Source organism: Heptranchias perlo, chromosome 9 (assembly GCF_035084215.1).
Source record: "Heptranchias perlo isolate sHepPer1 chromosome 9, sHepPer1.hap1, whole genome shotgun sequence".
Lineage (NCBI taxonomy): Eukaryota > Metazoa > Chordata > Chondrichthyes > Hexanchiformes > Hexanchidae > Heptranchias > Heptranchias perlo.
This window is the reverse complement of record NC_090333.1, coordinates 8,112,007-8,136,476: the sequence shown is the minus strand read 5'-3', so window position 1 is coordinate 8,136,476 and position 24,470 is coordinate 8,112,007. Positions and strand designations below refer to the sequence as shown.

The following is a 24,470-nucleotide window of genomic DNA, read 5'->3' as shown; positions in this document are numbered from 1 at the left end:
CCTCAGCCTCAAAAGCGCCCCCTACTGCACCAGTGTGAAATCTTTCCAATTCCTCCACCAGCCTTCCCATGCTCTCTCAATGAGATTGCCAAACTAGGCACAGTTACCGGCCCATGCCCATTGGGAGCCGAATTGAGAGCCGAATTGCGTGTCGGGCTCTTACAGCCAGCAGACAGAGGAGACTTTCACTCTGTTGGTCTGGGCTGGAATCGACCCAAAAATGCAATATCTAACCCACTGTGCCTCTCAGTACCACAAAACAAAAATCGATTTTCCCCAAATACATTTCTCAGATTAACTGGTCATTTATCTCATTGCTGTTTGTGGGAGCTTGCTTGCTGGGAGCGCATTGGCTGCTGTGTTTGCCCACGTGACCACAGTGACTACACTTCGAGCAACTTATCGGCTGTGAAGTGCTGAGGGATGGGCGCTATATAAATGCAAGTTCTTTCTTCTTTCCTTTCAGTAATTTCCCCAAATAATTGCATTTTGCAGCTGTAAGAAGTGGAGCAAAGGACTGAAGTATTTTTTTACTGTCCATGTAAAAGAAAGTTGTGTTGTGTTCATTAACCCCCTGGCACCTTTGGGGAATTCCAGTCTGCCTGGGCTATTGAGTTTTCAGCTCACGTGTTGTAACTTTTCCTATGTGCTTCTTTTCGCTACTTAGATGCAAGCTGATGACAAAGGGACGCATTGTGAATCAGTTACAAAGCGGTATCCCCTTCCTCCCCTGCCACCTCTACTAGCTCTCACTACACAAAGACCCCACCTTCAATTACTTCCAACAGACAGTAAGTACCGGGTGTAATTTCACATTTATACTTCTGGCAAGACTGAGGTCGATAGATTGTTGTTTGTTAGGTAAGGGCACCATTGGATATGGAGCAAAGGCAGGTAAATAGAGATAAGGTACAGGTCAGCCCCGATCTAATTGACTGGTGGAACCAGCTCGAGGGGCTTGAATGGCCCCCCCCCCTGTTACTTTTTTTTATATTTCAAAATATACTTTATTTCATAAAATATAGAGATACAATGAAAGCAATTTCAAGCCTCCTGCTCCTCTGTGGAAAGAGCACAAATAAGGCCCATGCTGAAAACCATAAAGGAAGTGCCCCTTTTGCATGTGCCGTGAGGAAGTACTTGTGAAACCAGGAGCCCACCCTTTCCCCTCCCACATCGATGTGCCAAGTCTCTAATCCATGCTCTTGTTCATATGGGCTGGAGGGGAGGGAGAGTGACGGGAAAAGTTAAAGATACAAAAAAACTTCGCCCAAAGCTAGTTTTTTTAAAATTCATTCATGGGATGTGGGCGTCGCTGGCGAGGCCGGCATTTATTGCCCATCCCTAATTGCCCTTGAGAAGGTGGTGGTGAGCCGCCTTCTTGAACCGCTGCAGTCTGTTTGGTGAAGGTTCTCCCGCAGTGCTGTTAGGAAGGGAGTTCCAGGAGCGGCCGATATACTTCCAAGTTGGGATGGTGTGTGACTTGGAGGGGAACGTGCAGGTGGTGTTGTTCCCATGTGCCTGCTGCCCTCGTCCTTCTAGGTGGTAGAGGTCGCGAGTTTGGGAGGTGCTGTCGAAGAAGCCTTGGCGAGTTGCTGCAGTGCCTACTGTAGACGGTACACACTGTAGCCACGGTGCGCCGGTGGTGAAGGGAGTGGATGTTTAGGGCGGTGGATTTGCATATGGACGTAGTAGAAGTGCTCATTTGCACTTGCTTAATTTATACAAAGGGATCTCAAGAGACAATTGGATGTGTTTCTGTAGAAAGAAGAGCTCGAGTGATATGGTGAGAAGCAAATAGGTGGGTGGTGATCTTTTACAATGAGACGGACATGTTGGGTCAATTTAATCTTTTCCTCTTCAGAGAAATTCTTAGGTTCACACCAGAAGCACTGTGAGGCATTTCAGCGATATGAAAAGGCCCAATATAAATCCAAGTATTTTTCTTCCTTATTTTCAAAGTGTGACACAATATTCTGAGCATTATGTTGCACTTTTTTTTTAAGAGGAGCAGCTTATTGCTCAAATAAATTCTACAAAACAAGAGAGAAAATACCTGGAAAAGACGAGGGAAGAACTTGTGAAGAAAGCAAAAGGATTGTTATCACAGAACCGCTTAAGGCGAAACCAAGGTAAGGAACTTCAAATCAATTTCCGTATAGTCCGTGGTTATAAAAAAGTAATAAAGACACAACTTACTAACTCTCTCGAAGTATGGGCTTGGCTTCTCTCCCTAAGCTGCTTCAGACATTTAAAACACTAGCATCTTCCGAAAGAGAAAGAAAAGAGAAAGAAAGAAAAGGAAAAGGAGAAAGAAAGGAAGAAAGGAAGGAAGGAAGGACTTGCATTTATAAAGTACCTTTCATGACCTCAGGACGCCCCAAAGCGCTTTACAGCCAATGAAGTACTTTTGAAGTGTAGTCACTGTTGTAATGTAGGAAACGCGGCAGCCAATTTGTGCACAGCAAGCTCCCACAAACAGCAATGAGATGATGACCCGATAATTAGTTTTTTTAAAGTTGGTTGAGGAATAAACATTGACCAGGATGCCGGGGAGAACTCCCCTGCTCTTCTTCAAAAGTGCCATGGGATATTTTACGTCCACCTAAGAGGGCAGATGGGGCCTTGGTTTAATGTCTCATTTGAAAGATGGCACTTCTGACACTACGGCACTCCCTCATTGCTGCACTAAAGTGCCAGCCTAGATTTTGGGCTCAAGTCTCTATAAAGTGAGACTTAAACCCACAACCTACTGATTGAGAGACGAAAATGCTAAGATGCAAACCCATCTTGGGTGCGAGGGGCAGAGACAAAGAGACTTCTCTGTCACCTACGCTCTCTTAAGTCAGTGAGTTGGATGCTCAGTCCTCCGAGGTGTCAGTCATCATTGCTCTCCTTTAAGGTGGGAGTAAGAGACTCCGCAGTGTGTGCCTGGCTAACCCCCACCCAGCCCCACCGGTGTGAATGGAATGGGATGACACCTGGACCCTCAGTTGTTGCAAGGAACCATCTTCTTACAGAAACCAGAAATGTTGGAGATTATACATAACCACACTCTCTTTGATTAACAAATTACCACAATCGCCTGTGCAACCCAGTCTGGTTCCAGGCTGCTAACTTGTTGCTGAGAAAAATTGCTGAATCTAGTCTTACAGAAATATTACCATGCTATATGATATATTATATAGAGGTCGCACTCTCACTTCTGAGTCAGAAGGTTGTGGGTTCAAGTCCCACTCCAGAGACTTGAGCACAAAATCTAGGCTGACACTCTCAGTGCAGTACTGGGGGAGTGCTGCACTGTCAGAGGTGCCGTCTTACAGATGAGACGTTAAACCGAGGCCCCGTCTCTACTCTCAGGTGGATGTAAAGGATCCCATGGCACTATTTTGTAGAAGAGCAGTGGAGTTCTCCCAGTGTCCTGGCCAAAATTTATCCCTCAACCAACATCACTGAAACAGATGATCTGCTCATTATCGCATTGCTGTATGTGGGATCTTGCTGTGCACAAATTGGTTGCCGCATTTCCTACATTATAACAGTGACTACTCTTCAGAAAGTACTTCGTTGACTATAAAGTGCTTTGGGACATCCTGAGGTCATGAAAGGCGCTATATAAATGCAAGTTCTATATAAATGAATGGTCTTATTCTTTTGTTTGACAGTTCGCGACAATTGGAAAAAGAAATACTTTGAATCAAAGAAGGTGACTACTCCGCTGGAAGAAATATCCAGCAAGTTACGCCAAGAGCTCGGGACTTACTACCTGAAGCTGCTGCAACAGTTGGAGGCCAGGGACACGAGGAAACGACCTAGAAAATTAACAAACACCAGCAGTTCGAAGGTAAATGCTGTTAGTTTAGATCAATTTATTCTACGTGGCCAATACCATTCATTATATTGGACTCAGAAGCAAGATAAAGCCAGGCGCTTCTGTTCTTTGTGATGTGGTTGGGCCACTCACAGAATTAGATCTATATTAATGACTTGGACGAAGGGACTGAGTGTAATGTATCCACGTTTGCTGATGATACAAAGCTAGGTGGGAAAGTAAGCCGTGAGGAGGACACAGAGGATCAGTAAAGAGATGTAGACAGGTTAAGTGAGTGGGCAAGAAGGTGGCAGATGGATTATAATGTGGGGAAATGTGAGGTTATTCACTTTGGTAGGAAGAATAGAAAAACAGAATATTTTTTAAATGGTGAGAAACTATTAAATGTTGGTGTCCAGAGAGACTTGGGTGTCCTGGTACAAGAAACACAAAAAGTTAGCCTGCAGGTACAGCAGGCAATTAGGAAAGCAAATGGCACGTTGGCCTTTATTGCAAGCGGGTTGGAGTACAAGAGTAAGGAAGTCTTACTACATTTGTACAGGGCTTTGGTGAGACCTCACCTGGAGGACTGCGGACAATTTTGGCCTCCTTATCTAAGGAAGGATATACTTGCCTAAGAGGGGGTGCAACAAAGGTTCACTAAATTGATTCCTGGGTTGAGAGAGTTTTCCAATGATGAGAGATTGAGTAGAATGGCCCTATACTCTCTGGAGCTTAGGAGAATGAGAGGTCATCTCATTGAAACATATAAGATTCTGAGGGGGCTTGACAGGGTAGATGCTGAGAGGTTGTTTCCCCTGGCTGGAGAGTCTAGAACTAGAGGGCATAGTCGCAGGATAAGGGGTCGGCCATTTAAGACTGAGATGAGGAGGAATTTCTTCACTCAGAGGGTTGTGAATGTTTGGAATTCTCCATCCCAGAGGGCTGTGGATGCTGAGTCATTGAGTATATTCAAGGCTGAGATTGATGGATTTTCAGACTCTAGTGGAATCAAGGGATATGGGGATCGGGCGGGAAAGTGGAGTTGAGGTTGAAGATCAGCCATGATCTTATTGAATGGTGGAGCAGGCTCGAGGGGCTTTATGGCCTAGTCCTGCTCCTATTTCTTATGTTATGTTGATCTTGAGATGTTGATTGACTCGGTGGGCAAGACCTGGCCATTGGAACAGGAGTAGGCCGTTATGCCCTTTAGCCTGTTCTGCCATTCAATTAGATCATGGCTGATCTGTCTTTCCAGACAGTTCCATTCTCGTGGTCACTGCTATGCAAAGGAACTGAGGTTACCCAGCACCACAGGGGTTGGTGATCTGAGGAAGGGTCCTACATCCGGATTGTCAGTTGACCTTTGTTCTCTTGACCGATGCTGACTGACCTGCTGAGTGTCTTCAGCGTTTTCTGCAGTGTTCCAAGTAGTGAATTATCATTAAACTGTTGATAGACTGAGAGAATTTACAGCACAGAAACAGGCCATTCGGCCCGACTGGTCTGTGCTGATGTTTATGCTCCACACGAGCCTCCTTCCTCCCTACTTCATCTAACAATATCAGCATATCCTTCTATTCCTTTCTCCATCATGTCTTTATCTAGCTTCCCCTTAAATGCATCTATGCTAGTCACCTCAACTACTCCTTGTGGTAGCAAGTTCCACATTCTAACAACTCTCTGGGTAAAGAGGTTTCTCCTGAATTTCCTATTGGATTTATTAGTGACTATCTTATATTTACGGCCCCTAGTTTTGGACTCCCCACAAGTAGAAACATCTTCTCTACATCTACCTTATCAAACCCTTTCATTATCTTAACGACCTCTATCAGGTCACCCCTTAGTCTTCTCTTTTCTAGGAAAAGAGCCCCAGCCGTTCAGCCTTTCCTGATAAGTATATCTTCTCAGTTCTGGCATCATCCTTGTGAATCTTTTTTGCACCTGCTCCAATGCCTCTCTATCCTTTTTATAATATGGAAACCAGAACCCGTGCACAAGTGTGGTTTAATCAAGGTTCTATACAAGTTTAAAATTGTAAACAATTTTACAACACCAAGTTATAGTCCAGCAATTTTATTTTAAATTCACAAGCTTTCGGAGACTTCCTCCTTCCTCAGAAAGTTTAACATACCTTCTCTGCTTTTCAATTCTATCCCTCTAGAAATGAACCCCAGTGCTTGGTTTGCCTTTTTGTGACCTTATTATCCTGCGTAGCTACTTTTCGTGTTTTGTATATCTGTACCCCCAGATCCCTCCTCTACCCCCTTTAGACTCTTTGTTTTCCAAGGAGTATGTGGCCTCCTTATTCTTCCTACTAAAATGTACCACCTCACATTTTCTGCTTTTCCTTCTGCTCTTTTCTCTCCACCTCCCCCTCGTTCACTTTATAATCCAGACATTCCCTACCATTTCCCCCTGTGACACCGTGCAGTCCGTGTGTACAGGTCCCTGTGCCTGTGCTTCAAGCAATGTTTGTCTCTCTCTCGCTCTGTCCCTGTCCGTGGGAGTCACTGTACCTCAGCCTGTTTTCACTGCACTCCCTCATTCACAGAACAGTGCAGATCCGTTCACCTCACTGCACTGCATCATCTCTCATTTAAACAGGTGGAATGGTCAGTACAACCTTCATTAAACTGTTCCCCTTCTGTGTCTTTATATTTACCAATACACACCATTATCTTTCTCCCTCTGCTGGTGTCTCTCTGTATCACTGTACTCAGTCTCACCTCTATCTTTCTCCCTCTGTTGGTGTCTCTCTGTATCACTGTAAACAATTTTACAACACCAAGTTATAGTCCAGCAATTTTATTTTAAATTCACAAGCTTTCGGAGATTTTCTCCTTCCTCAGGCAAATGTTTCAAGATCTCCTTGAAGCCTACGCATTTATACATATTGAACAATAAAACATGGTGTTTACAGACTGCCCCTGCAACTGCCCGTTGCCAAGGCAATCACCGTGTTCAGACAGAGAGGTGTTACCTGCAGAACCTCCGAATACACATTCAACAAAAAAACAAACAGGGAAAAAAAACAGAGAAAAAAAACACAGAGAGAGGCAGAAACATCCGGAAGGCAGAGAGAGCCAGCAAATGACCCATTATATTAAAAACAGATAACATTTGTTCGCTGGTGGGGTAACGTGTAGCGTGACATGAACCCAAGATCCCGGTTGAGGCCGTCCTCATGGGTGCGGAACTTGGCTATCAATTTCTGCTCGACAATTTTGCGTTGTCGTGTGTCTCGAAGGCCGCCTTGGAGTACGCTTACCCGAAGGTCGGTGGATGAATGTCCATGACTGCTGAAGTGTTCCCCGACTGGGAGGGAACCCTCCTGTTTGGCGATTGTTGCGCGGTGTCCGTTCATCCGTTGTCGCAGCGTCTGCATGGTCTCGCCAATGTACCATGCTCTGGGGCATCCTTTCCTGCAACGTATGAGGTAGACAACGTTGGCTGAGTCACAGGAGTATGAACCATGCACCTGGTGGGTGGTGTCATCTCGTGTGATGGTGGTATCTGTGTCGATGATCTGGCATGTCTTGCAGAGGTTACCGTGGCAGGGTTGTGTGGCGTCGTGGACGCTGTTCTCTTGAAAGCTAGGTAGTTTGCTGCGAACGATGGTCTGTTTGAGGTTGGGTGGCTGTTTAAAGGCGAGTAGTGGAGGTGTGGGGATGGCCATAGCGAGGTGTTTGTCCTCATTGATGACATGTTGAAGGCTGTATCACTGTACTCAGTCTCACTGTATCACTGTACTCAGTCTCACCTTTATCTATCTCCCTCTGTTGGTGTCTCTCTGTATCACTGTACTCAGGCTCTCCTTTATTTATCTCCCCCTGCTGCTGTCACTCTGTATCACTGTTTCAGAACAAATTTCTAACAAATCCCTCTGTATGAAGGCCACACAATTAACCAGATGTGTGCACCAAGTCAGGAAAACAGCAGTCTTAAAAATACTGCAAAAGCTTGACATGAAGAACCAGGACTTCTTTAACCACATGAATCGATTATGACAATCAAAAATCTCAATGAACGAGCACAGAACCATCAAATGTGTTCTTAACCCCACAATACCCTCTTGGCCAGTCACCAGTAAACCTCTCCAGCAATGGTTTCATCAGAGCAGGGTCTTTGGTTGTAAATCCTTGAATAGAGTTATTGTGGCAGATCTGCTGTGAAGACACATTTTATTACGTTCCCATCTCTCAGGGACAAAAATTTCATGTTACATTTAAAGCAGCACCTTGGTTTTTTTTTAGAAAAACTTTCAAATTAAAATTCTATTGGAACACTTTACAAGGATTTGATTTAAGTTTAGCAACAGTTGTCTGTAGTGACGATTTGACACGTGCAAGATGCTTTCCACCATAGCTACTTAGGTCAAAAGGTTTAAAAAACAAAATTCCCTACCCTATCAAACCCCTTCATAATTGTAAAGACTCTATTTAAGACCCAGCCCTCAGCCTTCTCTTTTCCAGAGGAAAGAAGCCCAGACTGTTCAACCTTTTTTTTTAAATTTCAAAATATACTTTATATCATAAAATTTAAGGATACACACAGTTCAATGTAAATATCACAATTCCAAAGCAATACAATTCAAAAAGAGTACAGTACAGATTGTACACAATATGACCCTAATATTACAATTTAAAACACAGTACATCTCTTCTAATACATTCTGTACAATATAAAGGTGGGGTGGCCTTTCCCCATAGAGCCTTTGCGTAGGCAGCACCTCACCTCAGTGCGTCCCGCAGCACATACTCCTGGACCTTGGAGCGTGCCAGTCGGCAACACTCGGTCGTGGACATCTTCTTCAGCTGGAAGACCAGCAGGTTTCAGGCGGACTGAAGGGCCTCCTTCACCGAGTTGATGGTCTTCCAGCAGCTGTTGATATCTGTCTCGGTGTGTGTCCCGGGGAACAGCCCGTAGAGCACAGCGTCCTGTGTTACCGAACTGTTTGGGATGAACCGGGACAGATACCAACGCATCTCTCTCCACACCTTCTGCGCGAAGGGGCAGCCCATCAGGAGGTGGACAACGGTCTCCTCCCTGCCGCAACCTCGAGGGCAGCTCTTGGTGGCGGGGAGGTTCCGTGTGTGTTGGAAGGACAGCACTGGGAGAGCCCTTCTCACCACCGTCCAGGCTACATCCAGGTGCCTGTTGGTCATTTCTGACGACGAGATGTTCTGCTAAATGGCGTCGACCGTCTGGTCAGGGAAAAGCTCGATCGGATCCACCTTCTCCTTTCCCTGCAAGACTCTCAGAATGTTTCGTGTCGACCACTGTCTGATGGCCTTGTGGTCGAAGGGGTTCCTCCTCAGGAACTTCTCCACCTGTGACAGGTTGAGGGGGTTGGGGGTTACAGTCCAGCTGGATGGGATGTCCTGCGTCTGCTCGGCCAGTGTGGCCAGACCCAGCCTTCTCAGGGTGGTGGACAGGTAGAAACTCAGCACGTAGTGACACTTGGTGTTTGTGTACTGGGGCTGCACACATGTCCTGAGGCAGCCACACACAAAGATGGCCATCAGGATCAGAGCTGCATTGGGTACGTTCTTCTCCCCTTTGTCTGGGGGCTTGTACATGGTGGCCCTGCAGACGCGTTGTACCTTGGACCTCCAGACAAAGTGGAAGATAGCTCGGGTGACAGTGACGGCGGATTGGCGGGGAATGAGCCAGACGTTGGCCACGTAGAGCAACACCGTGAGTACCTCACACATTAACACCTGGTTCTTGCCGGTTCTGGAGAGGGATCGCCCCACCCACATACCAGGCTTCTGTTTAGCCGTGGCGACTCGCTCCTTCCAGTTCGTGGTGCAGGCCTGGGGCCCCCTCGAACCAGATCCCCAGCACCTTCAGATAGTAGGACCTGACGGTGAAGGGAACAAAGGATCGGGTCTCCCACCTGCCAAAGAACATGGCCTCACTCTTACTCCGGTTCACTCTGGCCCCCGAGGCCAGCTTGAAACTGTCGCAGATGCCCATCACTCTGTGCACCGACCGCTGATCAGAGCAAAAAATGGTGACGTCGTCCATGTACAGGGAAGCCTTAACCTGAGAGCCTCCGCTGCCTGGGATCGTCACCTCCGATACCCGCGTCCTTCCTGATGGAAGTAGCAAACGGCTCGATACAACATACGAGCAAGACTGCAGAGAGAGAGGACAGCCCTGCCTGACTGCAGATCTGATCAGAAAGCTGTTTGACTCCCACCTCAGCGTGGAGCAGTCGGATCCAATTGCGGATTCCCACCCCAAACCAGGATGTAACATTGGAAAGGAGAAACAAGGTGCACAAAGGATTGGGAGAGAAAGATAGCACTAGAGCAAGGAATAGTACGGTATTAGATGGGACCAGTCTAAGAGAGAGTACAAGAAAGTCTAAGATAGGTTTACAGTGCATGTGTGTAAACAAGGTTGGTGAACTGCAGATGCAATTAGCCAAATGGGAATATGATGTAGTGGCGATAACGGATTCCTGGCTCAATAAAGGGTAGGATTGGATACTAAATATTCCCGGTTACAAGGTGTTCAGGAAAGATAGGGAAGGGAAGAAAGGGGTGGTGGAAGTATTGATTACGGAGAATATTGTAGTGCTGGAGAGAGAGGATTTCCTGGAGGGGTCAAGGACAGAATCTATTTGGTTAGAGTTAAGAAACAATAGAGGTGCCATTACACTACTGGGTATATTCTATAGGCCACCAATTAGTGGGAAGGATAAAGAGGAGCAAATTTGCAGGGAAATTAGAGAGAGGTGCAAAAACCATAGAGTAGTGATAACTGGAGATTTCAACTATCCTAATATAGACTGGGATAGTAATAATATCAGGGGCAAAGAGGGGGAGGAATTTTTGAAGTGTGTTCAGGAGAACTTGCTTGACCAGTACTTTTCCGGCCCAGCGAGGAAGGAGGCATTGCTGGACATGGTTCTGGGGAATGAGGCGGGCCAAGTGTCAGTGGGGGAATATTTAGAGAACAGCAATCATAATATCATAAGGTTTAGAATAGCTAAGGAAAAGGACATGAACCACTCTAAAGTAAAAATACTCAATTGGAGGAGGGCCAATTTCAGTGGGATGAGAACAGATCTGGCCCGGGTAAATTGGAATCAAAGATTGTCAGGCAAAACTGTAATTGAACAATGGGCGGCCTTTAAAGAGGAGATTGTTCAGGTACAGTCTAGGTACATTCCCACGAGGGAGAAAGGTAGGGCAACTAAAGCCAGAGCTCCCTTGATGACAAGAGAGATGGAGAGTAAGATGAAGCAGAAAAAAGTATGATAGATGTCAGGTTGATAATACAAGTGAGAACCAGGCAGAATATAGAAAGTTCAGTGGGGAAGTGAAAAAGGAAATAAGAGGGGCAAAGAGAGAGTATGAGAATAGACTGGCGGCCAACATAAAAGAGAATTCAAAAGCCTCTACAGGCATGTAAACAGTAAACGGGTAGTAAGAGGAGGGGTGGGGCCGATCAGGGACCAAAAAGCAGATCTATTCATGGAGGCAGAGGGGACGGCCGAGGTACTAAATGAGTACTTTGCATCTGTCTTCACCAAGGAAGAAGATGCTTCCAGAGTCTCAGTAAAGGAAGATGTAGTTGAGATACTGGATGGGCTAAAAATTGATAAAGAGGAGGTAAAGAAAGGCTAGCTGTACTTAAAGTAGATAAGTCACCTGGACCGAATGGGATGTATCCTAGGTTGCTGAGGGAAGTAAGGGTGGAAATTGCGGAGGTACTGGCCATAATCTTCCAAACATCCTTAGATACGGAGGTGGTGCCAGAGGACTGGAGAATTACAAATGTTACACCCCATGTTCAAAAAAGGGTGTAAGGATAAACCCAGCAACTACAGGCCATTCAGTTTAACTTCGGTGGTGGGATTTAGAAACGATAATCCAGGACAGAATTAACCGTCACTTGGACAAGTGTGGATTGATTAGGGAAAGCCAGCACGGATTTGTTAAAGGCAAATTGTGTTTAACTAACCTGATAGAGTTTTTTGATGGGGTAACAGAGAGGGTTGATGAGAGGGGAACGTGGTTGATGTGGTGTATTTGGATTTTCAAAAGGCATTTGATAAAGTGCCGCATAATAGGCTTGTCATCAAGATTGAAGCCCATGGAATAAAAGGGGCAGTAGCAGCATGGATACAGAATTGGCTAAGTAACAGGAAACAGAGAGTAGTGGTGAACGGTTGTTTTTCGGACTGGAGGGAGGTGTACAGCAGTGTTCCCCGGGGGTCAGTGCTGGGACCACTGCTTTTCTTGATATATATTAATGACTTGGACTTGGGTGTACAGGGCACCACACTGGTGGAGTCATCTCACAAACGTAAGAAGTGCTTGGCTCAGCTGCTGCTGCAGTGTTGGCCTGCCAGAGGGAGTAAGAGCGAATGGAGGGAATCAGAGTGGGACCGTCTGGTCCACCTGGTGGTGGGAAATCCACATTTATTGAAGGCCTTAGAGAGGGTGCAGAAGAGATTTACTAGAATGATTCCAGAAATGAGGGACTTTAGTTATGTGGATAGACTGGAGAAGCTGGGGTTGTTCTCCTTGGAACAGAGAAGGTTGAGAGGAGATTTGATAGAGGTATTCAAAATCATGAAAGGCCTAGACAGAATAGATACAGAGAAACTGTTCCCATTGGCGGAAGGTTCAAGAACCAGAGGACACAGATTTAAGGTGATTAGCAAATGAACCAAAGGTGACATGAGGAGAAACCTTTTTACGCAGCGAGTGGTTAGGATCTGGAATGCGCTGCCAGAGCGAGTGGTAGAGGCAGATTCAAGCATGGCTTTCAAAAGGGAACTGGATAAGTACTTGAAAGGAAAAAATTTTCAGGGCTACGGGGATAGGGCGGTGGAGTGACACAAGCTGGATTGCTCTTGCATAGAGCCGGCACGGACTCGATGGGCTAAGTGGCCTCCATCCGTGCTGTAACCTTTCTATGATTCTAAATCGCATTCTGGAGACCACGTCCATCATGTAGGTGTGGGATATTCTGTCGACGGCCTTCTCCTTGTCCAGGCTGATGAGGCAGGTGTGCACCCCCCTATCCTGCAAGTAGGTGATTGTATCCCTGAGCAGCACAAGGCCATCAGAGATCTTCCTTCTGGGTACAGTACAGGTCTAATCACCCTCTCCAGAGTGGAACCAATCTTTCCTGATGGTTACAACCTCTCAGTTCTGGCACCATCCTTGTAAATCTTTTTTGCACCTTCTCCAGTGCCTCCATATCCTTTTTGTAATGTAGCGACCAGAACTGTACATAGTACATACTTGTAATCCGTCAATAGATGCTGACTGTTATCGCCAGTTGATGGAGGCAGATTATCGATCGCATGTCGAGGATTGGTGGTTATTGTAGCTAAGCCCTAACCAGTGTCCCAAGTCTCGGTGACACATAGCAGTGTCAGTAACCTGATAGCAGGAACGATCTCAACTTCAGCCTCCAGGCCCCTGCTCGTCTCAATTCTGTCTAAAATGATTGATTAGATGTATCAGTCTGTCAATTTAGGACCCAGGGCTTTGAAACCATGTAACGTGAAATATTGAGAACCTGGAGAACATTTTTATATTAGATGATGGATAAGATCCCGTAGAGGGATCAGGTAACAAAATGCAACAAACAAATAGTTGTTACCTGATCCCCTATGGGATCTTATCCATCATCTAATATAAAAATGCGTGTGTACTTCATGTCATGGGAGCATCACACTTGGCATCGGTCTAATTATGCACAAATTAACTTATTCCAGGCAAATCCCTGGCAGCTATTATGCTGCATAGCAAAAACTCTCCAAGAGCAGAAATGACCAGAAGCCACAATGTCTGCAGTCCCTCAGTTGACTTTCCACAAACAAAGCCGGAGCTCTGCCCTCCAGCCTAAGTCGTCATTAATCTTCAACTCACTTAATACTCGATTGGGGTTTAAGATGTCAATGAATTTCCTAGAAACAAGTCAGTAAAAATGCTGAGCGATTGAAAACTTTACCGATTCTGAGCCCCTCTCCCTCGCCCCAGCACCATTCTGTAATGGTCCGAGTTGCCGTGGCGATCACGGTGGTGTTAATGGGCGGGGTCTTGGCGGAGTAGCGCGAGGGTTTCCAGCAAATGTCGGCGTGGCGCACGTAATGGCACAAGACACTCAGGCCAACATTTCCTGGAATTTCTGCAGGCTGGGGCTGGAACCTCTAGCGTTGGAAGACAATGAGTCATGTCCCCCCCCACCTTGCCCCGATGGTCTTATTTGGAGGCAGGTAGAGGCTCTTTAGGCCACAAATTCAGGCACAATGTATCATCCGTTTTCCCACTCAGCAATGCCATGTGGGATCAGCTATATTTTATTTAAAATCTTATATCGGTGCACATTTCCTGTCTAGAAACCTTACTTCCTGTTATCACGAATTTATGTCAGATTTTTGTGTCCACTCTTCTCCATTCTAAATTCCTACGTCGACATTTAATATTTCAAATTGCTGCATCCAATGTCACAATTACAAGCTCTGGCCACCAGATTGCTCTGCGTGCCTAATTTCTGATCTGTTTTTAACTCGTGTGGCTGCTATTTTGTTTCCCCCCTCCCCCCCCCAGTTGATTTTTTTTCTCTCTCAGGTAAGTTCATGTCAAACTTAATATTGCTCTATTTTTGGCTCTACCATTTTACACATTATTATTCATTATTTCCCTCTAGGTTTTCCACTCAACTCTCCCCTCCCCACAGCTCTTTCACCTGACCAGCACTGCTCAGTATCATATCATGGTATGCTACAGCATAGAAGGAGGCCATTCGGCCCATCGTATCTGTTCCGGCTCTTTGAAAGAGCTGTCCAATTAGTCCCACTCCCACTGCTCTTTCCCCATAGCCCTGCAAATTTTCCCCCTTCAGGTATTTATCCAATTCCCTTTTGAACGTTATTATTGAATCTGCTTCCAGCAGCATTGCAGGTCTGCCTTGGAACCCTGCTCTGACTGCTCAATATCACAATCCCCCTTGGGGCTTCACTCAGGCCCTCCCTGTCCCAGTTTTTAAGCAGAGTACCATTGCTCCTTGCTGTGCCTCACACCCCCACCCCAATACGTTCACGCTCTCTTAGGCCCTCGAGTTTTTTTTAAATTCATTCATGTGATGGGGTCGTCGCTGGCAAAGCCAGCATTTATTGCCCTTGAGAAGGTGGTGGTGAGTTGCCTTCTTGAACCGCTGTAGTCCGTGTGGTGAAGGTTCTCCCACAGTGCTGTTAGGAAGGGAGTTCCAGGATTTTGACCCAGCAACAATGAAGGAACGGCAATATATTTCCAAGTCAGAATGGTGTGTGAGGGAGGTGGTGTCCCCATGTGCCTGCTGCTCTTGTCCTTCTAGGTGGTAGAGGTCGCGGGTTTGGGAGGTGCCGTCGAAGAAGCCTTGGCGAGTTGCTGCAATGCATCCTGTGGATGGTACACACTGCAGCCACGGTGCGCCGGTGGTGAAGGGAGTGAATGTTTAGGGTGGTGGATGGGGTGCCACTCAAGCAGGTTGCTTTGTCCTGGATGGTGTCGAGCTTCTCGAGTGTTGTTGGAGCTGCACTCATGCCAGGCAAGTGGAGAATGTTCCATCACACTCCTGCCTTGTGTCTTGTAGATGGTGGAAAAGCTTTAGGGAGTCACTCACCATAGAATACCCAGCCTCTGACCTGCTCTTGTAGCCACAGCATTTACGTGGCTGGTCCAAGTTAGGTCCAACAAGGTCAAGTTAGGCCTTGTACTGCTACTCTTGCCACCAGTGGCCTTGGCAGCGTTAAAAGACATCCCGCTGGTTTCTGGATGGGTATAAGCAGAGAGAGAAGGCTTGTTAGGGAGTTAGAGGGGAGGGATGTTCGACGGGAAGAGAGCACGGGGCGGGTGGGGTAGGGGGACGCTAGGTATAGGTCGATCTTAAGCACAGGGACACAACTGCCATCAACGCAAGTGAGGTGCGGGGAATACCCTCAATCAGGGCCCGGTACAGCATTAGCATACCTGACCAAAAACCAGGGCAAGTGCAGCCCGCCTGGAGGTCCAGGCCACCACTAGGGCCAGGACCCTGAGGATGAGGGAAAGCTGGAGGGGGGTGGGGGAGGAAAAGAGAAAGAGGGTTGGAAACCAAGCCCAAATCAGTAAAAATGTTACCCTCAGGGAACCTAGTCAGCAATTGAATACTGATTCTGAGCACCCCATGCACCATTCATTAATGTTCTGAGTTGCCATAGTGATCACAGTGGTGTTAATGGGCAGGGTCTCAGAAACATTCAGGCCATCATTTCCTGGAATTTCTGCATTATAATAACGGCAGACGTCCCACCCTAGAAAGCTGCCACCAGTGACCCCCTCAGCTCTCTCACATCTCAATAGGCGGTAAGGGCTGCCAATCATCCCAAAAGGACCATTAGTACAGGCCGGGGTCTTCCAGTGCTATTCATGGGATCTTGCTGTGTGCAAAAATCACTGCCATGTTTGTGTACCTGCATAATAAAGGTTACTGGAACTCAGTAATTCTTTGGCTGTGAAGCACTTTGTGATAGTTGGGGAGATATGATATACGACTATATAAATTCAAACGTTAATGATGTTTTGTTCCAGAATGAATTAATTATTCAGATTACGACATTCAAGCATGAAATTGATCAGCTTTATAGAAGAGTGGAAAATGCCAAAATGAAGCTAATCACTGAGATGAAGGTACAGTATTCTATAGCAAGGGCCATGAATGCTTTAAAATTGTTTTTAATCACTTATTGAAATCATTTCCATGAACACATAATAGGAATATTTATTTTAGGTACCTGCACTTTAAGAGATTTGGTATATATACCCACAAAATATCTGTAGCTATCTCAATACATCAAACGATTAGCACAATCAGTCCATGATTTGATCTGTTGAATAAACAAATCAAGCTTGCAGTTTCCTTGTCTGATTGAAATAGAAACAGTTCAATGCAATGCTGAGCAGAGTTCAACCTATCCAGAGAATATTGGAAAATGAATCATTTTTGTCTGTGCACTTTCACCATCGTAATACTTCCAATGTGACATTTCTAGAAGTTTTGCGGGCTGATTTCATACAATGGTTACCACACAGGAGGCAGCCATTCGGGCCGTCAAGCCTATGCCGGCTCTTTGTAAGAGCAATCCAGTTAGTCCTATTCCCCCGCAGTCCTGCAATTTTTTTCCCTTTGAGTATTTATCCAATTCCTTTTTGAAAACCACAATTGAGTCTACATCCACCACCCTGTCAGGCAGGATATTCCACATAACTACTCACTGCATTAAAAAAAAAAGTTTTTCCTCATGTCACCTTTGGTTATTTTGCAATCATCTTAAATCTGTGTCCTCGGGTTCTCAACCCTTCTGTCCCGTGGCACCACCCCCATATCTAAAGGAGGATTGGAAGATTATGGCCAGCACCTCTGCAATTTCCAACCTTTCTTCCCTCAGCAACCTAGGGTGCATCCCATCTGGACCAGATGACTTATCTACTTTAAGTACAGCCAGCCTTTCTAGTACCTCCTCTATCAATTTTTAGCACATCCCATATCTCAACTACCATCTCTTTTACTGAGACTCTGGCAGCATCTTCTTCCTTGGTAAAGTCAGATGCAAAGTACTCATTTAGTACCTCGGCTATGCCCTCTGTCTCCATGTGTAGATCTGCTTTTTGGTCCCTAATCGGCCCCACCCCTCCTCTTACTACTTGTTTACTACTTACATGCCTATAGAAGAATTTTGGATTCCCTTTTATGTTAGCTGCCAGTCTGTGCTCATACTCTCTCCTTGTCCCTCCTCCTCTACTTTCTATATTCAGCCTGGTTCTCACTTGCATTATCAACCTGACATCAGTCATACACCCCCTGTTTCTGCTTCATCTTGCTCTATCTCTTTCGTCATCCAGGGAGCTCTGGCTTTGGTTGCGCTACCTTTCCCCCTCATGGGAATGTACCTAGACTGTATCTGAACCATCTCCTCTTTAAAGGCTGCCCATTGTTCGATTACAGTTTTGCCTGCCCATCTTTGATTCCAATTTACCCGGGCCAGATCTGTTCTCAACTCACTGAAATTGGCCCTCCTCCAATTAAGTATTTTTGCTCTAGATTGCTCCTTGTCCTTTGCCATAATTAATCTAAACCTTATGATACTATGATCGCTGTTCCCTAAATGTTCCCCCACTGACACTTGCTCCACTTCATTCCCCAGAACCAGATCCAGCAATGCCTCCTTCCTCATTGGGCCAGAAATATACTGATCAAGAAAGTTCTCCTGAACACACTTCAGAAATTCCTCCCCCTCTTTGCCCTTTACACTATTACTATCCCAGTCTATATTAGGATAGTTGAAGTCCCCCCATTATCACTATTCTATAGTTCTTGCACCTCTCTAATTTCCCTGCAAATTTGCTCCTCGATATCCTTCCCACTCGTTGGTGGCTTATAGAATACAGCTAGTGTAATGGTGCCTTTATTGTTTCTTAACTCTAACCAAATAGATTGTGTCTTTGTCCCCTCCAGGACACACTCTCTCCAGCACTGCAATATTCTCCTTAATCGATACTGCCGACCCCTCCTTTCTTTCCTTCCCTACCTTTCCTGAACACCTTTTATCCAGGAATATTTAGTACCCAATCCCTGCCCTTTGTTGAGCCAGGTCTCAGTTATCGTCACCACATCATATTCCCATGTGACTAGTTGGGCCTGCAGCTCACCGACCTTATTTACCACACTTCATTAGACCATTTTGTATTCGCTCAGTCTGATCCCACCTAATACTGTACTAATTCGTACAGTAGTGCTATCTGTCTCTCCCAATTTTTTGTGCACTTTGTTTCTCCTTTCTAATGCTACATCCTGGTGCCTATCCCCCTGCCAAATTAGTTTAACCCCCCCCCCCCGCCCCGACACAGCACTAGCGAACCTCCCCGCGAGTACATTGGTCCCAACTCTGTTGAGGTGCAACCCATCCACCTTGAACTGGTCCCTCCAGCCCCACAACTGGTCCCAATGCCCCAGGAATCTGAAGCCCTCCCTCCTGCCCCATGTCTCTAGCCACACATTAACCTGCCTTATCTTCCTATTTCTGTACTCACTAGCGCATGGCACTGGGAGTAATCCAGAGATTACTACCTTTGAGGTCCTGCTTTATAGTTTCCTCCCTAGCTCCTGAAACTCTAGCCACAGCATCTCATCCCTTTCCTTTCCTATGTTGTTGGTACCCACATGGACCACGACTTCTGGCTGTTCCCCTTCCCCCTCACAGAATGTAAAGGACATCGGCCTCTCAGTGATGTCCTTTACCCTTGCACCCAGGGAGGCAACACACCATGTGGGACTCACGCCGACAGTCACAGAAACGCCCGTCTGTCCCCCCGACTATCGAATCCCCGATGACTGCTGCATTTCTGCACTTCACTGTGCCCCCCTGTGCAGTCCTTTGCCCCGCGGTGCCATGCTCAGGACTGCACTCACTGGAATACCAGTTGAGAGTGTCACACACCCAGAAAATTCCAGCACTTCCTGCCTCTTCCTACCTTTTTGGATGGCCACCCACTTGCCATCCTGAACTCTGTGTGGCTGCAGGGTGAGCACCTCCTGGAACGTACGATCCAGGAAACAGTCAGCCTCCCTTACGCTCTGCAGTGACTCCATCCGCACCCCCCCCCCCCCCCCCAAACTCTCACCCTCAGCTTGAGCTCGAGCAACTGGGAGGCATTTCCTGCACATGTGGCCCTCCAGGGCACATGAAGCGTCCTGAAGTTCCCACATGGCACAGGAATTGCAGGCAGTGGGTCTCAGCTGCCTGTCCATTATATTTAGAAACTTCCCCCCCCCCCCCCCACCCCCAAACTCCCTTTGGATACTTGGATTATTAATTTACTTACCCTGATTAACCTACCCTTATATTCCAGGTCTCTGAGAGCTCCTCCTCTCTGTACACTGTGATGCCACTCTCTCCTTTCTTAGTGAATGAGGCTCTCCCCGGTCTGCTCTCCCTGCCTCCCCTCTTGTTCTCCCAGGTCCACTATCCCCGCCACTCCTCTTGTTCTCTTAAAATATTGTACACATTTGACAAAAAGAATGTTAAGTATTACGTTTCACAAGGTCAGTGCTGAGGAATGGAACGCTTTCTACTTCAGGCACCCAGTGTCCGCATCAAGCACACCCAGATATAGGACAGTTGGATACAGAGTGAAGGTTCCTCTGTTCTACCAGCATTCAAAACAGTACTTCCCCGCTGTACCATTTCCCACACCAGCCATCCTATGGTCTTTGAATGGGATTGCCAATTTAGTGCTAGCTCCCTCCCGTGGGGCTCCCATGGAACACGACATTTAACAGGGGGCCATTTTAACCCAATTTGGCGGGTGGGAATCCCACACTGAAACGGCCCTATATTATTCCCCACTGACTTCAATGGAGAGTAATATTGGGCAGGGTGTAAAACCAGCGTTCCATCCGATCCTGTGGGTTTCCCGCCCGGCAAGTTAGATTAAAATTATCCCCATAGAGCCAGCTGATTATAGGAGACTTTCATTTGGATTTTAACTCAGATGGCAGACTGGAAAAGGATAACACTGCCGTACCAAATCCAAACATATACCAAATCGACGAGCACTGGAACATAGTTATACGCACTGACAACATAAAAAAAAAGTTATATTTCTGAATGAGTTGAGTTAGTGTTTTGGATTTCATATATGTGGCTAATTGAAAAGCAATACGGCTTCTGTTGAATGCTTGGCTGAGATGGGCAATTAAAGTTGGTATTCAGTGACCTAAGTTGAATTTTAAACAATTTCTATAACTTCTATTGCCTCTGCAGCTGAGAAAACAGACATCAAGAGATCTCCGAGCACTCCGAGCTGAACTGGCACAGAAAAAGACCCAGTCATCCCTAACACACCTGCATGGTGGTCCAGTGCCTCACAGCACAAATATTTTAGCTATTTAGCCAATAATTAGTCGTTTATCTCAAATCGGCTTATGTGGGATCTTGCTGTGCTCAAATTGTCAGCCGTGTTTACATTACAACAGTGACTACACTTAAAAAAAAAGTACATCATTGGCTGTGAAGCACTTTGGGACGTCTGGAGGTCGTGAAAGGTGCTATTTAGAATCACAATCGTTACAGCACAGAAGGATTTGGCCCATCGAGCCTGTGCCGGCTCTTTGTAAGAGCAATCCAGTTAGTCCCCTTTCCCTGCTCTTACCTTGTAGCCCTGCAGATTTTTTCCCCATCAAATATTTATCCAGTTGCTTTTTGAAAGCCACAATTGAACCTGCTTCCACCACCCTTTCAGGCACTGCATTCCAGATCATAACTACTCGCTGCGTAAAAAGGTTTTTCTCCAGTCCTCTGGCACCACCCCCCATATCTAAAGGAGGATTGGAAGATTATAGCCAGCAGCTCTGCAATTTCCACCCTTACTTCCCTCAGAAACCTAGGATGCATCACATCCAGACCAGGTGACTAATCTACTTTAAGTACAGTCAGCCTGTCCAGTACCTCCTCCATCAATTTTTACCCCATCCAGTATCTCAACAACCTCCCCTTTTACTGTGCATCTGTTTTTACCAAGGAAGAAGATGCTGCAAAATTCAAAGTACTAATTTAGTACCTCAGCCATGCCCTCTGGATAGATCTCTTTTGGTCCCTAATCAGCCCCACCCCTCTTCTTACAACCCATTTTTTATATGCCTATTAGAAGATTTTTGGATTTCCTTTTATGTTAGCCACCAGTCTATTCTCATTCTTTTTGCCCCTCATTTCCATTTTCACTTCTCCTCTGTACTTTCTAAATACAAATGAGAACCAGGCTGAATAATCAACCTGGCATCTATCATATGCCCCCTTTTTCTGCTTCTTCTTACTCTTTCTCTCTCGTCATCCAGGGAGCTCTGGCTTTAGTTGCCCTACTTTTCCCCATTTTGGGAATGTACCTAGACTATACACAAACCATCTCCTCTTTAAAGGCCACCCATTGTTCCAATATAGTTTTGCCTGCCAATCTTTGATTCCAATTTACACAGGCCAGATCTGTTCTCAACCCACTGAAATTGGCCCTCCTCCAATTAAGTATTTTTACTCTAGATTGCTCCTTGTCCTTTTCCCTAACTAATCTAAACCTTGATACAATGATCACTGTTCCCTAAATGATCCCCCATTGACACTTGCTCTACTTGATCCAGCAATGCCTCCTTCCTCATTGGACTGGAAATATACTGATCAAGAAAGTTCTCCTGAGCACGTTTCAGAAATTCCTCCCCCTCTTTACCCTTACACTATTACTAACCCAGTCTATTAGTATAGTTGAAGTGGTCCATTATCACTACTCTAGAGTGGTGCGAGAACTATAATTTTCCTGCAAATTTGCTCCTCCATATCCTTCCCACTAATTGGTGGCTTATAGAATACACCTAGTGTAAAGGTACCTCTATTGTTTCTCAACTCTAACCAAACCAAGATTCTGTCCTTGAACTCTCAAGGACATCTCTCCAACACTGCAATATTCTCCTTAATCAATACTGCCACACCCTCCCCCCTCCTTTTTTCCCCCTTCCCTATCTTTCCTGGATACCTTGTATCCAGGAACATTTAGTATCCAATCCTGCCCTTTTGTGAGCCAGGTCTCAGTTATCGCCACCATTATATTCTCATGTGGCTATTTGCGCCTGCAGCTCACCAATCTTATTCGCTATGCTTTGTGCGTTTACACACATACACTCTAAACCTATCTTAGGCCTTCTCGTATTCTCTCAGTCTGCAAACTTCTGTAGGCATTTGAATGCAAGTTCTTTCAACTGCATTCAATTTTGACAGAAAAATCAAAACCGCCTTACCACCCCCGATTTTCTCGACGGAGAGGCAAATTGCCTTAATTTGTTTTTAAATTGTAATATAAATCTCCAACAAATAAAACCTGAAAAAGAATGAGACTCAACATTTGTAATAGTTAATTTTCAGTGCCAGAGGGGTTGACTGGCAGTATTCAACACTTATCACATCGTTAAAAAGGGTACTTATGCGTTTAATGACTTGACTAAACTTTCTGCAGTGAGTTTAGTTTGCATCTACCATGCAAATACAGCAACTTCACACCATTCAATGCATTTCAATGGTGAGGCAGATGCGTGATGCCGTTTTCGCGAAGCTAACGGCGGATTTCCACGTTTAACTGCGCGTCTGCCCTCGCCTGAAGTTGTTGTGCCATTAGCACATAAATAACAGTGAGCACCATTAGCCTCACCCTAATTTTGGCAGCAAATTCTGGGCCATTCTTTGTGGCTTTCTCCCATGGAGACCCAGTAGCTTTTCTGCCTTTTGCAGTGTCGCATCCAGGAGTAATTTGGCCTGATTTGAAAGTGTCCGCTGTTGTTTTCCACCTCCTTGAAATGTCCTTCTTTGACAGCCTCTGCCAGCTCCTGCAGTGGAACATTAAAAGCGGCACAAAAAGCAAGCCATCCAGTCCGGCTACCTGACAATCAACTCACTGAGCCAAGCACTTTCCTACTTACCTGCTGCTCCCCCCAGGCTGCTGTTGCACCCTTCAGCCGATCTCAGCTCTTCGAAGAGGCTGTTCTCTAATTTCCAAGCACCTCCAGCGGGCTACTCCCTTTTGACACAGTGCTACAGGACGGCCAATGGATATTTAAACGAGCCGACCCCTGCAGGGGTCAGTGCTGCGGAGGAGTAGAGGATACAAAGTCTTGACTCGGGCACAAAACCAGCATAAACGTTCCCGTGGAATTGCAGGGTCTTCCCCTGCTCCCCCCAAAATCGAACATTCTGAAGATAGAAGCAGGGAGTCATAAAATGTGGTTTGTACCTTTACACTGACCCAACTGATCACTACGTAATGGCAGGCCAGCGAAACAGACCATGACAAAGTTGATTCCACGGGCTACTTTCAAGTAGCCTTCTGCAACAGGCCTCACGCTTTTAAGAACTAGTTGGCTTTTTGCTGCAAGGACAGAGTTGTAGTTTAAACACAACAATACTACCTGTGGGTTAGATCTATTTTTTTAAAAAGTCCGCTGCTCAAGGTGAAGGTACTTTGCTAGAATTATTAATATTTTGCCAAGGACAAAAAGATAACTTTACTCTTGCTGAAAGATGTCACCATACTAATTCATTTTTCCTCTCCCTTCTGTACCGTGATCTGTATTTAACTCTGCTCTTGCAATTTCCATGCCAGTTACTCATCTATGGTATTAGACAGGAACTTTCAGAAGTTGATTGGGAGAGTCTGTTGGCAGGCAAAGGGACGTCTGGTAAGTGGGAGGCTTTCAAAAGTGTGTTAACCAGGGTTCAGGGTAAGTACATTCCTTATAAAGTGAAGGGCAAGGCTGGTAGAAGTAGGGAACCTTGGATGACTCAGGAGATTGAGGCCCTAGTCAAAAAGAAGAAGGAGGCATATGACATGCATAGGCAGCTGGGATCAAGTGGATCCCTTGAAGAGTATAGAGATTGCCGGAGTGTTGTTAAGAGAGAAATCAGGAGGGCAAAAAGGGGACATGAGATTGCTTTGGCAGATAAGGCAAAGGAGAATCCAAAGAGCTTTTGCAAATACATAAAGGGCAAAAGAGTAACTAGGGAGAGAGTAGGGCCTCTTAAGGATCAACAAGGTCATCTATGTGCGGAACCACAAGAGATGGGTGAGAT

At 45.9% G+C, this 24,470-nt stretch overlaps 1 protein-coding gene across 1 annotated transcript in view; it reads left to right on the top strand.

Moving 5' to 3' along the window:
* Positions 1-22,749, top strand: part of spata1 (spermatogenesis associated 1) — a 73,830-nt gene extending 51,081 nt beyond the window's left edge. Inside the window, exons 8-12 of the mRNA XM_067989825.1 lie at positions 668-791; positions 2,007-2,132; positions 3,666-3,844; positions 16,399-16,497; positions 20,631-22,749. Of these exons, the coding sequence (XP_067845926.1) occupies positions 668-791; positions 2,007-2,132; positions 3,666-3,844; positions 16,399-16,497; positions 20,631-20,759 (657 nt within the window). The 3' untranslated portion in view covers positions 20,760-22,749. The remainder of the gene's footprint in view (positions 1-667; positions 792-2,006; positions 2,133-3,665; positions 3,845-16,398; positions 16,498-20,630) is intronic.
* The last annotated feature ends 1,721 nt before the right edge of the window (positions 22,750-24,470 follow it).